Consider the following 14,149-nt stretch of genomic DNA (forward strand, 5'->3'; position numbering starts at 1 on the left):
CGCAATACTGTCTCTGTTAGAATAAAAAAACCAGCAATGGCACGTTGGGCTGAGTGACATGGCTTTGTTCATTTAGTCTCTTCCTGTTCTGCTTGAAAAACAAAGATGCTTTTACTCTCTCTGGATTGCCCATTAGTTGTAGCTTGTACTGCTAAATGTCATTCTTGGAGTCCCAGTGCTACCCAACACAGTACTTCTCTGTCAGTCGAGTCGATGTGTCTCCAGGTGGCAGATGTGATGATAGGATAGTAAGGCTAAGCAAACTCTCCTGCGAGAAGTTTAGAAATGTCAAAACTATGGTGGATAGGCTTTCATTGTAAACCTATTCTCTTCATGGGAAAAGGTTAGATTACATTGTCATTTCCTTGATACCGGCTCTCCAACATAAACAGAGTTTGATACTTGGAGTGTTTTTCCTGGTTTCCATGTTAGAATATACAAGACTATATCTCAGCACAGTTTCTGTGCCATAAAGTAATATTCAGTGGGCTAAATCGCCTTCTGATTCCCTAAGTGGAAACAAAGGAAAGTAGGAGCTGGGTCTACAAATAAAATAATAAATGACAGTGAGTGGGTGGAGCTGAGAAGTCAAGAAGCCAGTCAGAGACAGCAGCCAGTGATCCATTGGGGAATAGTCTCCCTCTCCCTAAATGCTGTTTTGTAAGGTGAGGAGTCTGACAAGAGTTGTAATTACCTCATTTTACTGCAGCAAAATGCCAAGATTCTTAAAAGCACACAGGCAGGCTGAAGTAATATCAGCAGTAATGAGTATTGCGATGAATGTTGGAGGTCACCGTTGCATCCATATCGATTATTTTTGGCAAGTGCTGCTGGTCTGCTGCTACAATAAACCTCTTTAGCATATCCAGCACTTAAGAAATTTTACGTTTTTCTAAATGTATTCATATATATATATATATATATATATATATATATATATATATATATATATATATATATATATATATATATATATATATATATATATGTATATATATTAAGAACTCCAAATTTTTTTCCACCACTGCTAGAGGAAAAGTATGCTAAAACAGCACAAATGCTTACTTTTGGTCTGCTTAAATCCCTAAGTGGTGCCATCACAGTAAGACTCACTCCAACAATCTTCAGGGAGATCATATTTCTTCTGTTTGTGCCAGGAAAAGAGAGAAAAAAAATGGATATTTGCAATCGGATAACCTTCTCTCTGGTTGCCAAACACTGCTCGTCAGCACATGAAGGTAATACGCGGTAACCTCCTTAGAGATCTTTATAGGGAAATGTTGAAATCTCATTATATCTGAAAATATACATAAATATTTTTTAGGTTTACTTCTTTTTATTCAGCTTTCAGCTTAATCTTTTGATCTCATCTGTTATTGGGGTTAGTTGTTACCGATGCTCAGTTTTTACTAGATTCTTATTTACCATACAGGTCAATGAATCTTGCGGTTTTGCTGAATAGTATTAGCTCATTATCTTTAGGTGGTCCATATGACAGGACTAACCTGTGACTTGTTATTACATCTTCTTCAGTTTAGGAAATGTGCTTTCCTCAATAAGTGATTTCTTCATTATTAATCACAATCTAGTTCTTAATCTTTGTCAGAAATACAATACCACACACAAAATATCTCAACGCATATTAGGTCCTGTATACACTACTGCCCACTAGAGGTCTGGCATGTGTACTACATGGGATTTTGTCCTGTTTGTCTGTACGTACGATTGTTGTCATTCCGCTGTTGTGTAAATGTTTTGCATGGGCACGTGGTGTAAACAGGGTCTTAGAAGAAGTGAGAGGATACTTCTTCAACTTTTGCCGAACTTTTTATGTCCACAAATATGGTTATTGCTTTTTACTAATTATAGGTCCATGAAATAACAATAAAATCGCTTGGATAAAAGCAGGGAATGCTCAACATGGATATGTCTCACAGAAGTGTTTACACAGTGTAGTCTGAAGACCAATGTGCATTTTGGGTGTGGCTCCTTCTCCAACATTTTGAGCAAGACAAAAATAAAAAATAAATAAATAAATGCACACCACCCTCCTGTAGTCTGTCATTAACAAGATGCAAGATAAACAAAAAATGGGAAGAAATGGAATTTAGAAGGTAAACAGAACGACATGAGGAGCATTAAGAAGATGAGGGATTGGATAATGAAGAGTAAAGATTTGCTTGGAACAGGAGGAGAACAAGGAGGGCCGGGGATTGAGAGAAGAGGGCAGTTCGGCTGACTAGGAATGGGTGGATAGAAAGGGAAGAGGGAAAAGAAAGAGGAGGTAAAGAGAAAGTGGATGAGTGTGTGGGTGGTGGGGTTATGATGAATTAAAGATGACACTCTCCGGCAGCCTGGTTTCTAAAGATCACTCTGTCTGCTAATGTAATGTTAATGAATGCAAATGATGTGCCTAACCTCTCCCCTGACCAAGGCAGGGGAAAGAAGAGAACGAAGGAACCAGAGCAACAGAAAAAGAGAAAGACTGATAGAGGGAGACATGTGAAGTTGGTGTATGTTTGTAAAAATGTGCTGTCCGTGCTTTACAACACTAACCGAAAGGCAAACTGACCATTAAGATAGGATGTATGAGCCTTAGGAGCCAGTGTAATCTCTGGATGTTCATTGATGGTATACCTGTCTGCCAGCTGTGCCTTCGGGGGGCTCTTAAGTTTTCTGCTTACCTTCCGCAGCAACCCAATTACAAACAGCTAATAGAAGGGACAGAATATGCGGCTGCTCACCGAGTGCAGCAAGGTTGAATCTTTAAATTGTACGCAACGTGGCAGCCCAGATGTGTGCGGCCAAGAGAAAGTCACCTTGCTGTGATTATGGGATAATTTCATCAGCTTCTGCCGATTCTGTATGTATGTTAATTGTCCTTTCCAAATATTCTTTCAAACATCTGCTGCTGATTTCTCTTTGCCATATGTCGCTCCACTCCCCTCTGTCTGATTCTTTTGTCTCATACTGACCTGTGGTCTTCTTTCGTGCAGAAAATGTTATTTTTCCTCAGAGAGAACAGGCAACTGCCTGCCCAGAACCTTGTTAATGCATCACTCTGTGTATTCTGTAATTTATGAGCCTGCCTAATTTGTACATCTCGTCACTCTGAGCTAATGTCTGAGAGGATGGCAGATTACATTTTGCTCAATTTTCAAATCAGACACATTGTCATATCTGTCTTCAGAGAGACATTGAAGTAACACATTTCTTTTGATATGTTCTTCTTAACCGGTGTGTATTTTCTATTTAAAGCAAAAAAGCCTTCAGTGTGACTGACACCGCTTTTGTGTGGTGCCGATTAAAAAAAAAAGTCTCACATCTTTGTAAGTCAGGTTTGTCTTCTTCGTTGAACGTGGCGGCTCAATCAGATATGGATCTTTTCATATATTTATTTGTCTGAAGCGGTTCTGTGCTATAAACAAAGTCACAGTTGTCAAATCAGCCAAATCAGCTCAAACATGCTAAGACTTGAGCGAGTCTTCGTCTCTAATCCATTAACAATCTTTGCTTGTGTGTGTGTGTGTGTGTGTGCGTGTGTGTGTGTGTATTCGGTGCGGTGGGTGAGTGCTGTCTATCTATGTCTGGAACGTCCTCAAAATTTGTTCAGAAAATACTTCACTCTGTCAAAACAGCTCCCTTTTATATTCATAAATCCCCTGAGTGGACGGCTGATTAGTTTGGAAGATGCGGCGTACTTCTCTCTTGTTTGTTTGTCACTTTGTTTTCAGCCCCGTATTAAGATGCCAGGCTCAGCAGGCTACCATGGGGTTTCATCATTGTTAAGTGCTCATTTCAGTCCTGCTGATTTCTCCTGTGGGTTTTTCATCTTCGTCTTTCCCTCCGTCTGTCATTCCTCTTTTTTTTTTCTTTCTTTCTTGGATCTTTCATTCTTTATCCATCTTGATTCCATTCCCATGAAAAAAAATAAACCCCACTTAAATAATGTCATCCAAAGGCCTCAGATCTTCTTCTTCAGTTGTTGTTACAATCACAAAGAGAAAGCTCTCAAAAGCCTGTGTAGCATCCAGCATCTGGACATGATTGTCTCATTGAATTACAAAGTGTACCAGCAACCTTGAACAGGAGGACACTGAGGATGGAGGTTAAAGGATGGATGAATGGAAAAGATGGAATGGGAATGGAAATCCGTTTAGAATTGTCTGCTGTATTGATTAAGGAGCCAGGAAGCTTCTGCATATGTTCTATCGACCGGTGGCCATACAGTCATACAGACATGGCCACAAAGGAGGGAATTATACAGAGATGTTGCTTTTCAACTTAGACTTCAGCATTAGACTCATACATATAGTCCAAATGAGGATCGAGCGACAGAACAGCACATTGATACCGTTCTTTCTTCACTAAACTTCCTTTTTATTGATGGTCTTTGTTGTAGTGCTAGTAATATGTAATAACACGTATCAGCGTGATGTATCACACGGCTGCTTGCTGACGTGTAATTGTGCAAAGAGAGCTGCTGCCTTATTGATCTATAATGCCAGACCCCATCAATGTTTAATGGACTCTCCTTCACTTTTTCATTTCTCTCCCTACTTCTCTATATCCCCCCTTTCTCTATCTGGAAGCAGCCCACCATTTGGTATTGATCTATCGCTTGCTGCTAATGAGAAGGAGCAGTGCTCTCTTGGGCTGAAGGCTGTAGGCCAAAGTCTGAGGCTTGATTTTGGATCAACTAGTGACTTCTGAGTTTTCACAATGTTTACAGTGTGTGAGCTTAAGTGAGTGTTCCACAATGGAAATGAAACGTCCCAAATCACTTTTAGGATGTAGAGAAAATGATAGTCTGCGATGTTGTCACTGAACATTCTCCAGCATGGCTTTTTCCTTCATCTAATGCTGGCTACTCCGGTACCTTAGAGCTATTGTTTTCCAATAGATTTATGAGCCATGGTTACATAGTCAACATCAAGCCTTATATGTTAATAATTTTTCCACAGAGTGAACTGCTCATGGCATGCTCATGTGTTTCATTTATTGGCGCCTACAAGTGGAGCATACATAGACGACCAAATATTCTGGGTTACTCTGCATCAGAAAGAACATCAGCTTCTTACCTTGTCTTCCAAATTACTTTTAAATGAAGGAGAAACTATGTTTAGAAGACTAAATGTTTTTCAAGGGTTTTATGTTCTAATGTTGCATTTGCATGATGTTTATTGTAAGAAAACCATTCTCTGATTGCATCTTTGTGATGTACAAGTGTATTAGCTTCAAGGGAGGATTATCTCTGTGAGCCAGGATATGGCCATCAGAATTTTATTGAAACAGTCATTATATAAATAAACATCATACTGTACAGTAGATTGCATCACATCTGACATGGCATGAAATAGACCGGTAGTGATTTACCATCAGAAAAAAAAAAAAAAATATATATATATATATATATTTATATATATATAAATAAAAACACTAAAACAAAATGGAATATTTTTTTTATATTTTTTAAGCTTATCTGTCTTTAATTTCAGCATCCAACCAGATAGCCTGTTTGTAATTTGACAAGAGGACTTTTCTGTCTCGTTGAGTGGCTTGTTCAGAAATGAAACTTTTAAAATCCACTTATGACTTAATGGAAAAATGGTCCAGACAACAGCTCATTTAAAACTCACTCACATACACATGGGACATTTTCCAAATCCCCAGTGCCAGTGGACAGGTGTGGGAGCTGTGGCGTGACGGCTGCGTGAGCTCCACCTCGTTGCTAATCACCACTTAGCATACTCCATTTACTCATCTGCTACTTTGATATTCTGCTAATGGTGGGCATTGAGTCACGTGACGTTCCTCATCCTCTTCTCCCAAGTGGTCTCTGACCTTTTTTGTCACCTACCCACATTGTCTTTCACCTCATCCACCTTTGCTTGCTGTTTTAAAGGAAATGGGAAATGGCCTACCAAGAGCTTGTGTGATTTGACTAAAGCTTGTGTGATTTCCCTTGAGGAAGGGTTGGCAGTCCCCGCAATGCTGGCTGCCTCTGAGGGCTGTTTCATGCTCCTATCTCCCCAGCTGACAGCAAGTCTTACAAACAGGCAGGCAGTCTGGAGCTGGCTGGATGTGGAAACGAGACAAGGCAAGGCTGATCTTAAGGAAATTGAAATACTTTGATGGAAGTGGGGTGTGAACAAGGCTGTCACTGGAGGTGTACACAGAAAATTGCTCTGTTGTTGGCCGGTGTTTGTGCAGCAAGTGGGTTCACCCCATACATGTCCACGCGTGGAAGCCTGTGTGTGTAGCTCAGGTATCTTGGCGAACTGGTTTAATGTCACAGCAATCCTTCCATACAAATAAATATTTTTTTTCCTCTTCTGCTCACGGCTACCTCAGTGTTTTTTTTTTTTTTTCTCCATATACATCATTCCTGGACATATTTTTCTTTTTAAGAGGGTAGGTCCGTAGCCTCTTATGGGAACCTGAAAACTGGTAATGTTAGACCGTTGCTTTTTTTTTTTTTATCAGAGTAACATTTCACCCTCACCAACAACACATGGGCTGCATGACCAAACATTTGCAGATAATAAGAAAATGTTCCACCAAAAAACACAGCAACCTCAATTCGTCTTAAAATCCCACAAACACCCTGCTTGTCTAATACAGATCCGCACCCAGACATTAAACTGCCTGCTAACATGCGTCTCAGTCCATTATCTATAAATCTACTGAGAGAGGCAGGCGAGATCAGTTGCCTTGTAATAACTGCCATATTTATCTGCTCTCTGCTTGAGCTTAATACACTATCAGGTTTCTTGGTTACTGTGTGCCAACAAGGCTGATATTAATCAAAACGGAGCTGACAAACTTCCTGGGTGAGCTGCCTGACTTATTTTTCAGTGGAATGTCACTGAAAGTTATCAAAAATGGGGAGAAAAAAAGGAGTCACATTTGTGTTTTTAAAATTCATAGAGACCAGATATATCATCCTGCGTAAAAGAAGTCTAAAGGAAGGCAGGTGTTTCCACTTTTTCTGAGCAGAGTTTCCTTTTTTAGGTCACAGTGTTTTTTATTCTCATGTTTTAAGCCAATGTTGATGTGTGTTTTTTTTTGTTTTTTTCACAAGTGTGGGTTAAACAAAGCTGACACAAAAAGAATCACAAACATCCACCATGCTTTACAGAATTTCCCCACCAGGCCTTAACAGACTAGTTTCTAATTTTTTGAGGCTTTTCTTTCCCCCAAATTGACAACGTGCAAAGATGTACAGTGTTTCCCACACATTTAAGATGATCCACCCTTTTTTTTTTTCTACAAATGACTGCATATCATTCAAACACATGCTTTACATGAGCACACAAACAAAGGCAGGATGTGCATGTTGTTGTCATGCTCACACAGAGATAGGACAATACAAAGCTCTGCATTTAACAGCATGACAGAGGCTCTCAGGCATTCCTTCCAGGAAAGTGCCAAGGATTTGCTACCATGTTTCTTGTCTTAACAAAATGCAGCAAAGATGGATGAGTCACTGTGGGGTTTCATCTCCTTTCTGCTCATAGATGATAGTGTCAAGTGATCACTGGGCCTTGAACACAAGTCATCTCTGTGGAGCGTCACTAAAAATAGCTTTTTTTGAGGCTAACCACTGTTTCTGTCTTTTTCTTTTTTTTTTTGCTGCAGAGACTTTGATGGACACGCGGGTGGCCACAGCAGAACTGGGCTGGACGGCGTACCCTAACTCCGGGGTGAGTTGGTTGTTGCTAACACATATTCACATTCAGTATAAGAAAATATATAAAATAAACAACTTCTTAAAAGTTTGACTTGGAATTAATTTGTTTCAGCACCGGTGCACACAGATCTACAGGCAGACAGGCAAATAGTCTGGAAAGTAGTCAGGATGGGAGGATAAACTTAAGTAGTATCCAACGCAGCTCCCAGGAAGGGTCTAATTTTCTCTGTGTCCTGGTTTATAATGACTTAATAATATAATGGGGTCTATATAAGCCACAGAACATGGTACCTAAGTCCTGGTAAATGGAGGCTGGGGGGATACCAAAGACATAATGACGCTGTAATGATACATTTATTCAGGGAGCGCAGGTATTAGAATGAAACAGGGAGGAGGAGCTTAGAGGATGGAAATCTCCAGGGCTTTTAAGATTTAAAGGGTGTTATTTTAACTTTCAGGTATTCTTATTCACATGAAAGGAGTAAAAATAGAAGAAAGTACAACGTCAGCAGAATTTTATACCACAATTCTTTTTCATTTCTTTTTTTCTTTTAGATTTCTTAACGAAATACACTGTCAAAAGAATTATTGCCCTATTACACTAATGGACCTAAGGAGAGTTTTAAGACCTTGTTCTCTGTGCTGTAATTCAATATACCAATGAAAAGCCTCATAGCGCAACATCAGTAGGAATTTCAGGAGCAATCTGGAACAGACAATGACTGTTTCCTGCATTTTCTGGGTATTTGGGTTTTTATGAGGCATTTTACACACATGTAAAAAGACCTTTTATTGGTACTGAAACAGATGAACAGACTCAGCTTAAATGTGGAGGAGTGTAGAATTCCTCATCGTCATTATTGTTATTTTGGTCTCACTCAAAGAGTGAATAAACCTGAAATTAGGGATAACAGTTTGTGAATTATGTGTGCATGTTGGCAATTTATTCTTTAACAGCTTGGACCTTGAAGGGTAAGTTGTCTGTGTAAATGGGTATCTTTAAAGAATTTATATCAAAAACCCTAAAAGCCAAAATAATACCAAAAAAATGAAATGAGGAAAAAAAAAAAACGATGTTTGGGGAAAGATTTGAAAATCCCTTTGGAATAAATTAGGTGTAGCTTTGAAACTATCAAATCATTGTACAATATGTGAACATCTCTGTAAAGGTCACTTCTTATGAAAAGAAGTGAAACAAAATTAGGAAGGTTTTAGCTCACACAGTTCAGGCAAGGTCTCCAAAATGGCTATTTCGGCTCAGTTTGACACATTTTCACCATCTGCTCTCAATGTCTACTAATAGGGGAAGCTCAGATTTTAGATGAAAACATGTTCCTGCTCAGCGTCACAGTTTGTTCACCATACTAATGTTTCTTCATTGTGTTACATTTGTGCTGCTTTTCTTTTTCACATAAATGTGAATACCCCATTACTATATTATAGGATGAAGTAGCAGGGTCATATGTGGTTTGGAGGGGATGGACACTCGCTGAAAATCATAAATCACTAATGCAGCAGGACAAGTCTGAAGATCATTGTGAAAGCAATTTGACCAGTAACATACAGGTGACCTCATGTTGGTGGGAAGAGGGGCTGATGCATCACCACTTCTCAGTGAGTGAAAGCCATTAGCTGCTCGTGTTGTAATAAGAGATGACCTGGAAATTCAGCCACACACACACACACAGGAGTTGTTCAAAAGGAAAATGGGTTTTATTGAGGATGGTGAGAGAAGGGTTGGGGCGTGATCCTTGGGGATCCAGAGTCCAATGACATGGTCAGAAACACAGGCAGGCAGAATCCAGGTACTCAACAGAATCGACTGGCAAGGCTTGGTGGTCCAGAGACAAAGCGTGGGTTGGTGTCCAGAGAGACCTGTTACGGGCAAGGCAAAGAAGAGTAAAGCTAGGTACATGTACTGGGTAGGAAACCTTCAACTTCAACTGGACTTCAACTGGGCAGAGACTGATAGAGCAGGAATGGGAACCATGACAAGTAGGACTTAAGTTAGTTGGTTGGTAATCATTTGATCTCTTTTTCTAAGTATGCAAAAACCTAAAAGTCTTCACTCCCATATAAGCTGACCTCTTCTGTAGCACTGGTCACACACAGGCTTTTTACTGATACAAGGCAAAATAATAGCATAACGTTGAGCCGTTTATAAGACAAGGTGGAGACGATATCAGGGGATAAAGTGTGGCCATACACACTTTTTAACACAGAAATAAAGAAACTATTTTAAACTTGTGGTGATTTTCTGTTTCTGCTGATTATTCAAACAACAACAGAGCAGAAAGTATTTTTTTCCCCTTTTTTTTTTTGACACTCCTGAGATACTAAAAATAAATTTGCTGTGGTGTGACTGATGGATTTTTTTTCTGCCTTGTAAGAAAATCAATATGGTGTTTTAAAGATTCTTATTACACTGGGGGATGATAACATTAGATTGAGGTTTGATGATGAGAATGTTCAAGGAATGTGAAAGTAGAGCAGAGCCCGCTGTCTGTGGTAAAACAAAGCAGTAAATGAAACATATTATACATCTATATACTGCTTATTCTGTAATTTCCCTTCTTTAAAGACAAAATAAACACATCCATGCTTCATTACAACCTCACACAACCCACGTGAAACGCTGCCAGACTTTGTGCTAAACCTCCATTCTCCCAGTAATGCTAGTGTGGCACAGATGCACTGACATACTGTGCATACTGAACTATAAATAAAGGGATGAATTTGTTTTTTACATTCATTATTTCATTGTATAGTCCTCAAACCTGTCCTGTCTGTCGTCTACACACGCTTGTGCCAGGCTGAGAGCTAAACAAAGGAAAAGAAAAAGGATCATGCGGCTTTGCAACATTTAAAAAAAAAAAGCTCAGTTGACCTTTTAGCAGCTTAGTTGACCTACAATAAAGGTTGACATGCATACCAGGTGCACAGTGCAATTAAATCCTTTTTATTTCAATATCATTTTGCATTATGTATGTGTACATTTGTATTATTTATGTAACTGCTCTGCTTAGGTTTCACTAAAAGGGGGTAGCAGCTCCAGAGCTTCCCACTAACCAATAGCTGGGTGCTATGGTGAGCACGAAACCTCTTTGATCTTTCATTAATCATGCAGTTACATGCCAATTGTTGTTTTAGGTCAAAGCAGAAATGGCTCATCTGCTCATTTCTTTCGTTTTTTGCTTTCAGGCTTTCAGATTAGACACTTGGCTGAACAGCTTCAGTCTGCAGGGATGAGGGATGCTTTTCGTGTTTGAAAAGACTCATTTATTTCAGTCTAACTGTTTGGTCATCAGAACAGTCTTTGGGTACCAGTTCAAAATGTAGTGGCATAAAAAGCTGTGTTTTAAGAGAATAATGTTTTTAATGCATGACAGATCAGTTTCATGTCTGCTGGAGAAGAAGAATTATCCAGTAAGACCAACTGAGCAGAGACATGTACAGTCTTTCCATTAAAACCTCTGCAGATCAGCGAATTTCCAGGCATGCAGAACCTCTCATCTTCAATGAGTTTTCTTTTTCTTTTATTTTTTTTAAGAATACCCTGTTTTAACAGTTTGTGCAGAGGGAGACCTTCTGTAAAGAGTTTATACTCATGCTACTCTCTGGTATATGCATCTTAAGTCAGTTGCAAAATGCAGTGTGATGGTAAAAATATAAACTTTCACACATCTTACATTTAGATAATTACACTAAATACTGCAAAATTATCATGGATTTTGTTGTATAAGAGCTGCATATATAGATATAAGAGACATCGAAAATACACAACTCTCACCCCTAAAAGCTGCAGGTGCACTACTTAATCTATCATGCATGTTTGTGTGTGTAAAGCCAGTGGCTGAGTGGCCAATTTGATTCTCTTTGTGAACCTGGCAACAACATTTTTGCACACATACACGCCAGAACAGTCCAACACACAAATGTGTTGTCCCTGTTTCAATCTATCTCAATAATTTCCTTTCCTGGCTTCTCCTTCAGGAGTTAATGAGAAGTGGATTTGTGTATCTGGTTATGTTTGGCTGTACTGAAGGGTTAATTCTGAAGGACTACAGAGGCAGGGTCATTAATTCCAGAGGTGTAAACATGAGGACATCGGGGTTGGCCATGTGCATGTATAATGGAGTGGCAATGTTTGAATGCACACTTTAGTGTCAGCAGAACGAGAACTTGGTGAGTAAACATGTAAGTTCAGCAAACAGAAAGGCAGTATTCTTCCATCATGTGCATTCCAGCTCCCTTTTTACCCGGTTTCAGTTGCACGCATTCTTTTCCCCTCCATAGGTTTCACTCATGTCGTTTATCTCTCTTTCTGTCCTTATGTGTCAGTCCTTTCGGTCTTTCCTCTCATACTACCTTTCATTCTCTGCCATCCTCTTCGACACACACTTACTGTATGATTAATAAAATATGGAGTCCCACAAAGGCAAATGCCCCCTGACCTTGTCAGGGAGCCACGTGACAAAGCAGACTTGAATGGCAATGACATACATGCACAGCAGCCTTGCAGGAAGACATTTGCATGCAATTAGAATTAATGTGATTATTTCAGCTGTAACTGTAACTGCATGTGAAACCTAATCATCATGTTAAACCTTATCGTCTCTATCAAATTAAGTGATTAAAAGAAAATCGTCAATCAAAGTAGAGATTTGCTTGAATTATTTATCATAAACCTCCAGTAAAAAAGGCTAAGATGTGAGAAAAAAATGCATTTTCTGACATGTTATTGTGCTTTAAAAACATTTAGTCACAGTAACATTAGAAAAGCACTCAGAGAGTGCAGACTTACTCCAAACAGCTTATTTCCAGCCATATTGTGATTCCCAGCCTATGTCCTACATTTATTTCATTACCTTCGGCAAGGAGGTTATGTTTTTCCTGGTGTTTATCAGTTTGTTTGTCTGTTTGTGTGTGTTCGTCGATAACTCAAAAAGTTCTGGACGGATTTTCATGTAATTTCCAGGAGTTGTTTGAAATGTGAAAAAGAAAAACTGATTTAATTTTGGTGGTGATCCAGATCACCGTTTGGATCCAGGAACTTGTAAAAGGCCTTGGCGGAGGTTTGCGCTCTCCAAGTTTTATATGTATACACTATTAGATTCCTAGATACACTGGCAATAAATACAGTGTCTTGGCTGTATTGTGGTGTTTATTGCATGTTTGTATCTTAATTTGTTTGTCTTGAAAATCATTCTCTCTTGCAATGACAAAAAAATCCCTCAAAAAATGACTGGATCCAGATCGTGATCCGGATCACTCCCAAAATTGAATAGAATATAAGTTAGACCAAGATCCATTATCAATAAATAAATTTAAAAAAAAAAAGAATACAAATTCATCCTGTTTGTGTAAGAAAAACAAACAAATGAACAGACAGACAAAGAAGCAGATGAATGCTGGCAAAAATCTCTTTGGTGGAGGTAATTTAGAAAAAAAAAATACTGGACATTCAGTTTTTTTTCTTATGATGATTCTAACTTTTACTTTGTTGGTTTTAAAGGATTCTTTAAGACAGGAGGTGAAAAATTCAAATACCAGCTAAAATAAGTTTCAGTTTCTCTATAGATCTTTTCATGGTTTAAATACTGTGCTTACAATTACCAGCAGGTTGCACTGAGCAGATGACAAGTCTGACAGAGGAGCTAAATCGTGCTCACACAGCAGGTGAAACATACATACATATATTAAGTAATATCGAGATTTTAAATTCTAGTGTTCAAAAGCTGGATGTTGGAAATGGGACAGCCGTAAGAACATTAATACAAAGCCAGTCTACAGGGAAAAAATATTTGAGTAACAAAACCTGAAGCCAAATTACTGACTATTTCCATTGTTTTCTTTTTTCTTTTAAGTTTAGTAAATGAAGCTCAGCATTGTGCTAAACCTCTGAGTCAAGGTCAGTTTTGAAGGTTTGTTGCAGGGTTTAAAACCAAAAGGGGAAAAATCAGAAAGCAAGATTGAAAACAGAGTGGAACAAAATAAAATCATCTGTATGTATAAAACTACTTGTCTTTGAAATGTTAATGCACAAGTTTATGGTCCAAGGTCCAACTCTTGTTTTTAATTAAATTATTCCAAGTTTCTTCAGATTAATCATATGTGGCTTGTTTGAATATATGAATAAATACATGAATAAATAAATTAATTTAAAAATGAATACATAATAATAAAAAACAATCAATAAATAAAAAAGAAAGAAAGAAAGAGCTCATTTACCATGTTTGCAGGTCAAATTGAGATTCCCTCCATAAGTCACTGTTAAATAATATTTGTCAGTACTAATTCAGAACATGGAAAGAGGCATAGAAATAAATCAGATTATGGAAAAATTCAATGTAAGCTGCTGGGGTTTTAGCTGTCGTATTTTTGTTGTGGTTATGTAGTGTTATCTAATTTCCTGCTTCATTTCCCAGAATAATCCAGTTTTCTTGTGTATACTAT

The 14,149-nt window shown here is 38.5% G+C and overlaps 1 protein-coding gene across 3 annotated transcripts in view; it reads left to right on the plus strand.

Annotated features, from left to right (window-relative positions):
* LOC306758187 (ephrin type-B receptor 1) overlaps nt 1-14,149 on the plus strand; it is a gene marked incomplete at both ends in the record, with an annotated part of 159,600 nt that overhangs the window by 40,393 nt on the left and 105,058 nt on the right. For 2 of the 3 annotated variants that reach the window (XM_079243417.1, XM_079243418.1), the window contains one exon: nt 7,650-7,706. In XM_079243417.1, the coding sequence (XP_079099543.1) occupies nt 7,650-7,706 (57 nt within the window). Of the gene's footprint in view, nt 1-7,641; nt 7,707-14,149 lie in introns of those variants that run through there. The other variant, XM_079243416.1, reaches the window with a different exon arrangement.

This window comes from Telmatherina bonti (assembly GCF_933228915.1).
Source record: "Telmatherina bonti genome assembly, chromosome: 7".
Classification (NCBI taxonomy): Eukaryota; Metazoa; Chordata; class Actinopteri; order Atheriniformes; family Telmatherinidae; genus Telmatherina; species Telmatherina bonti.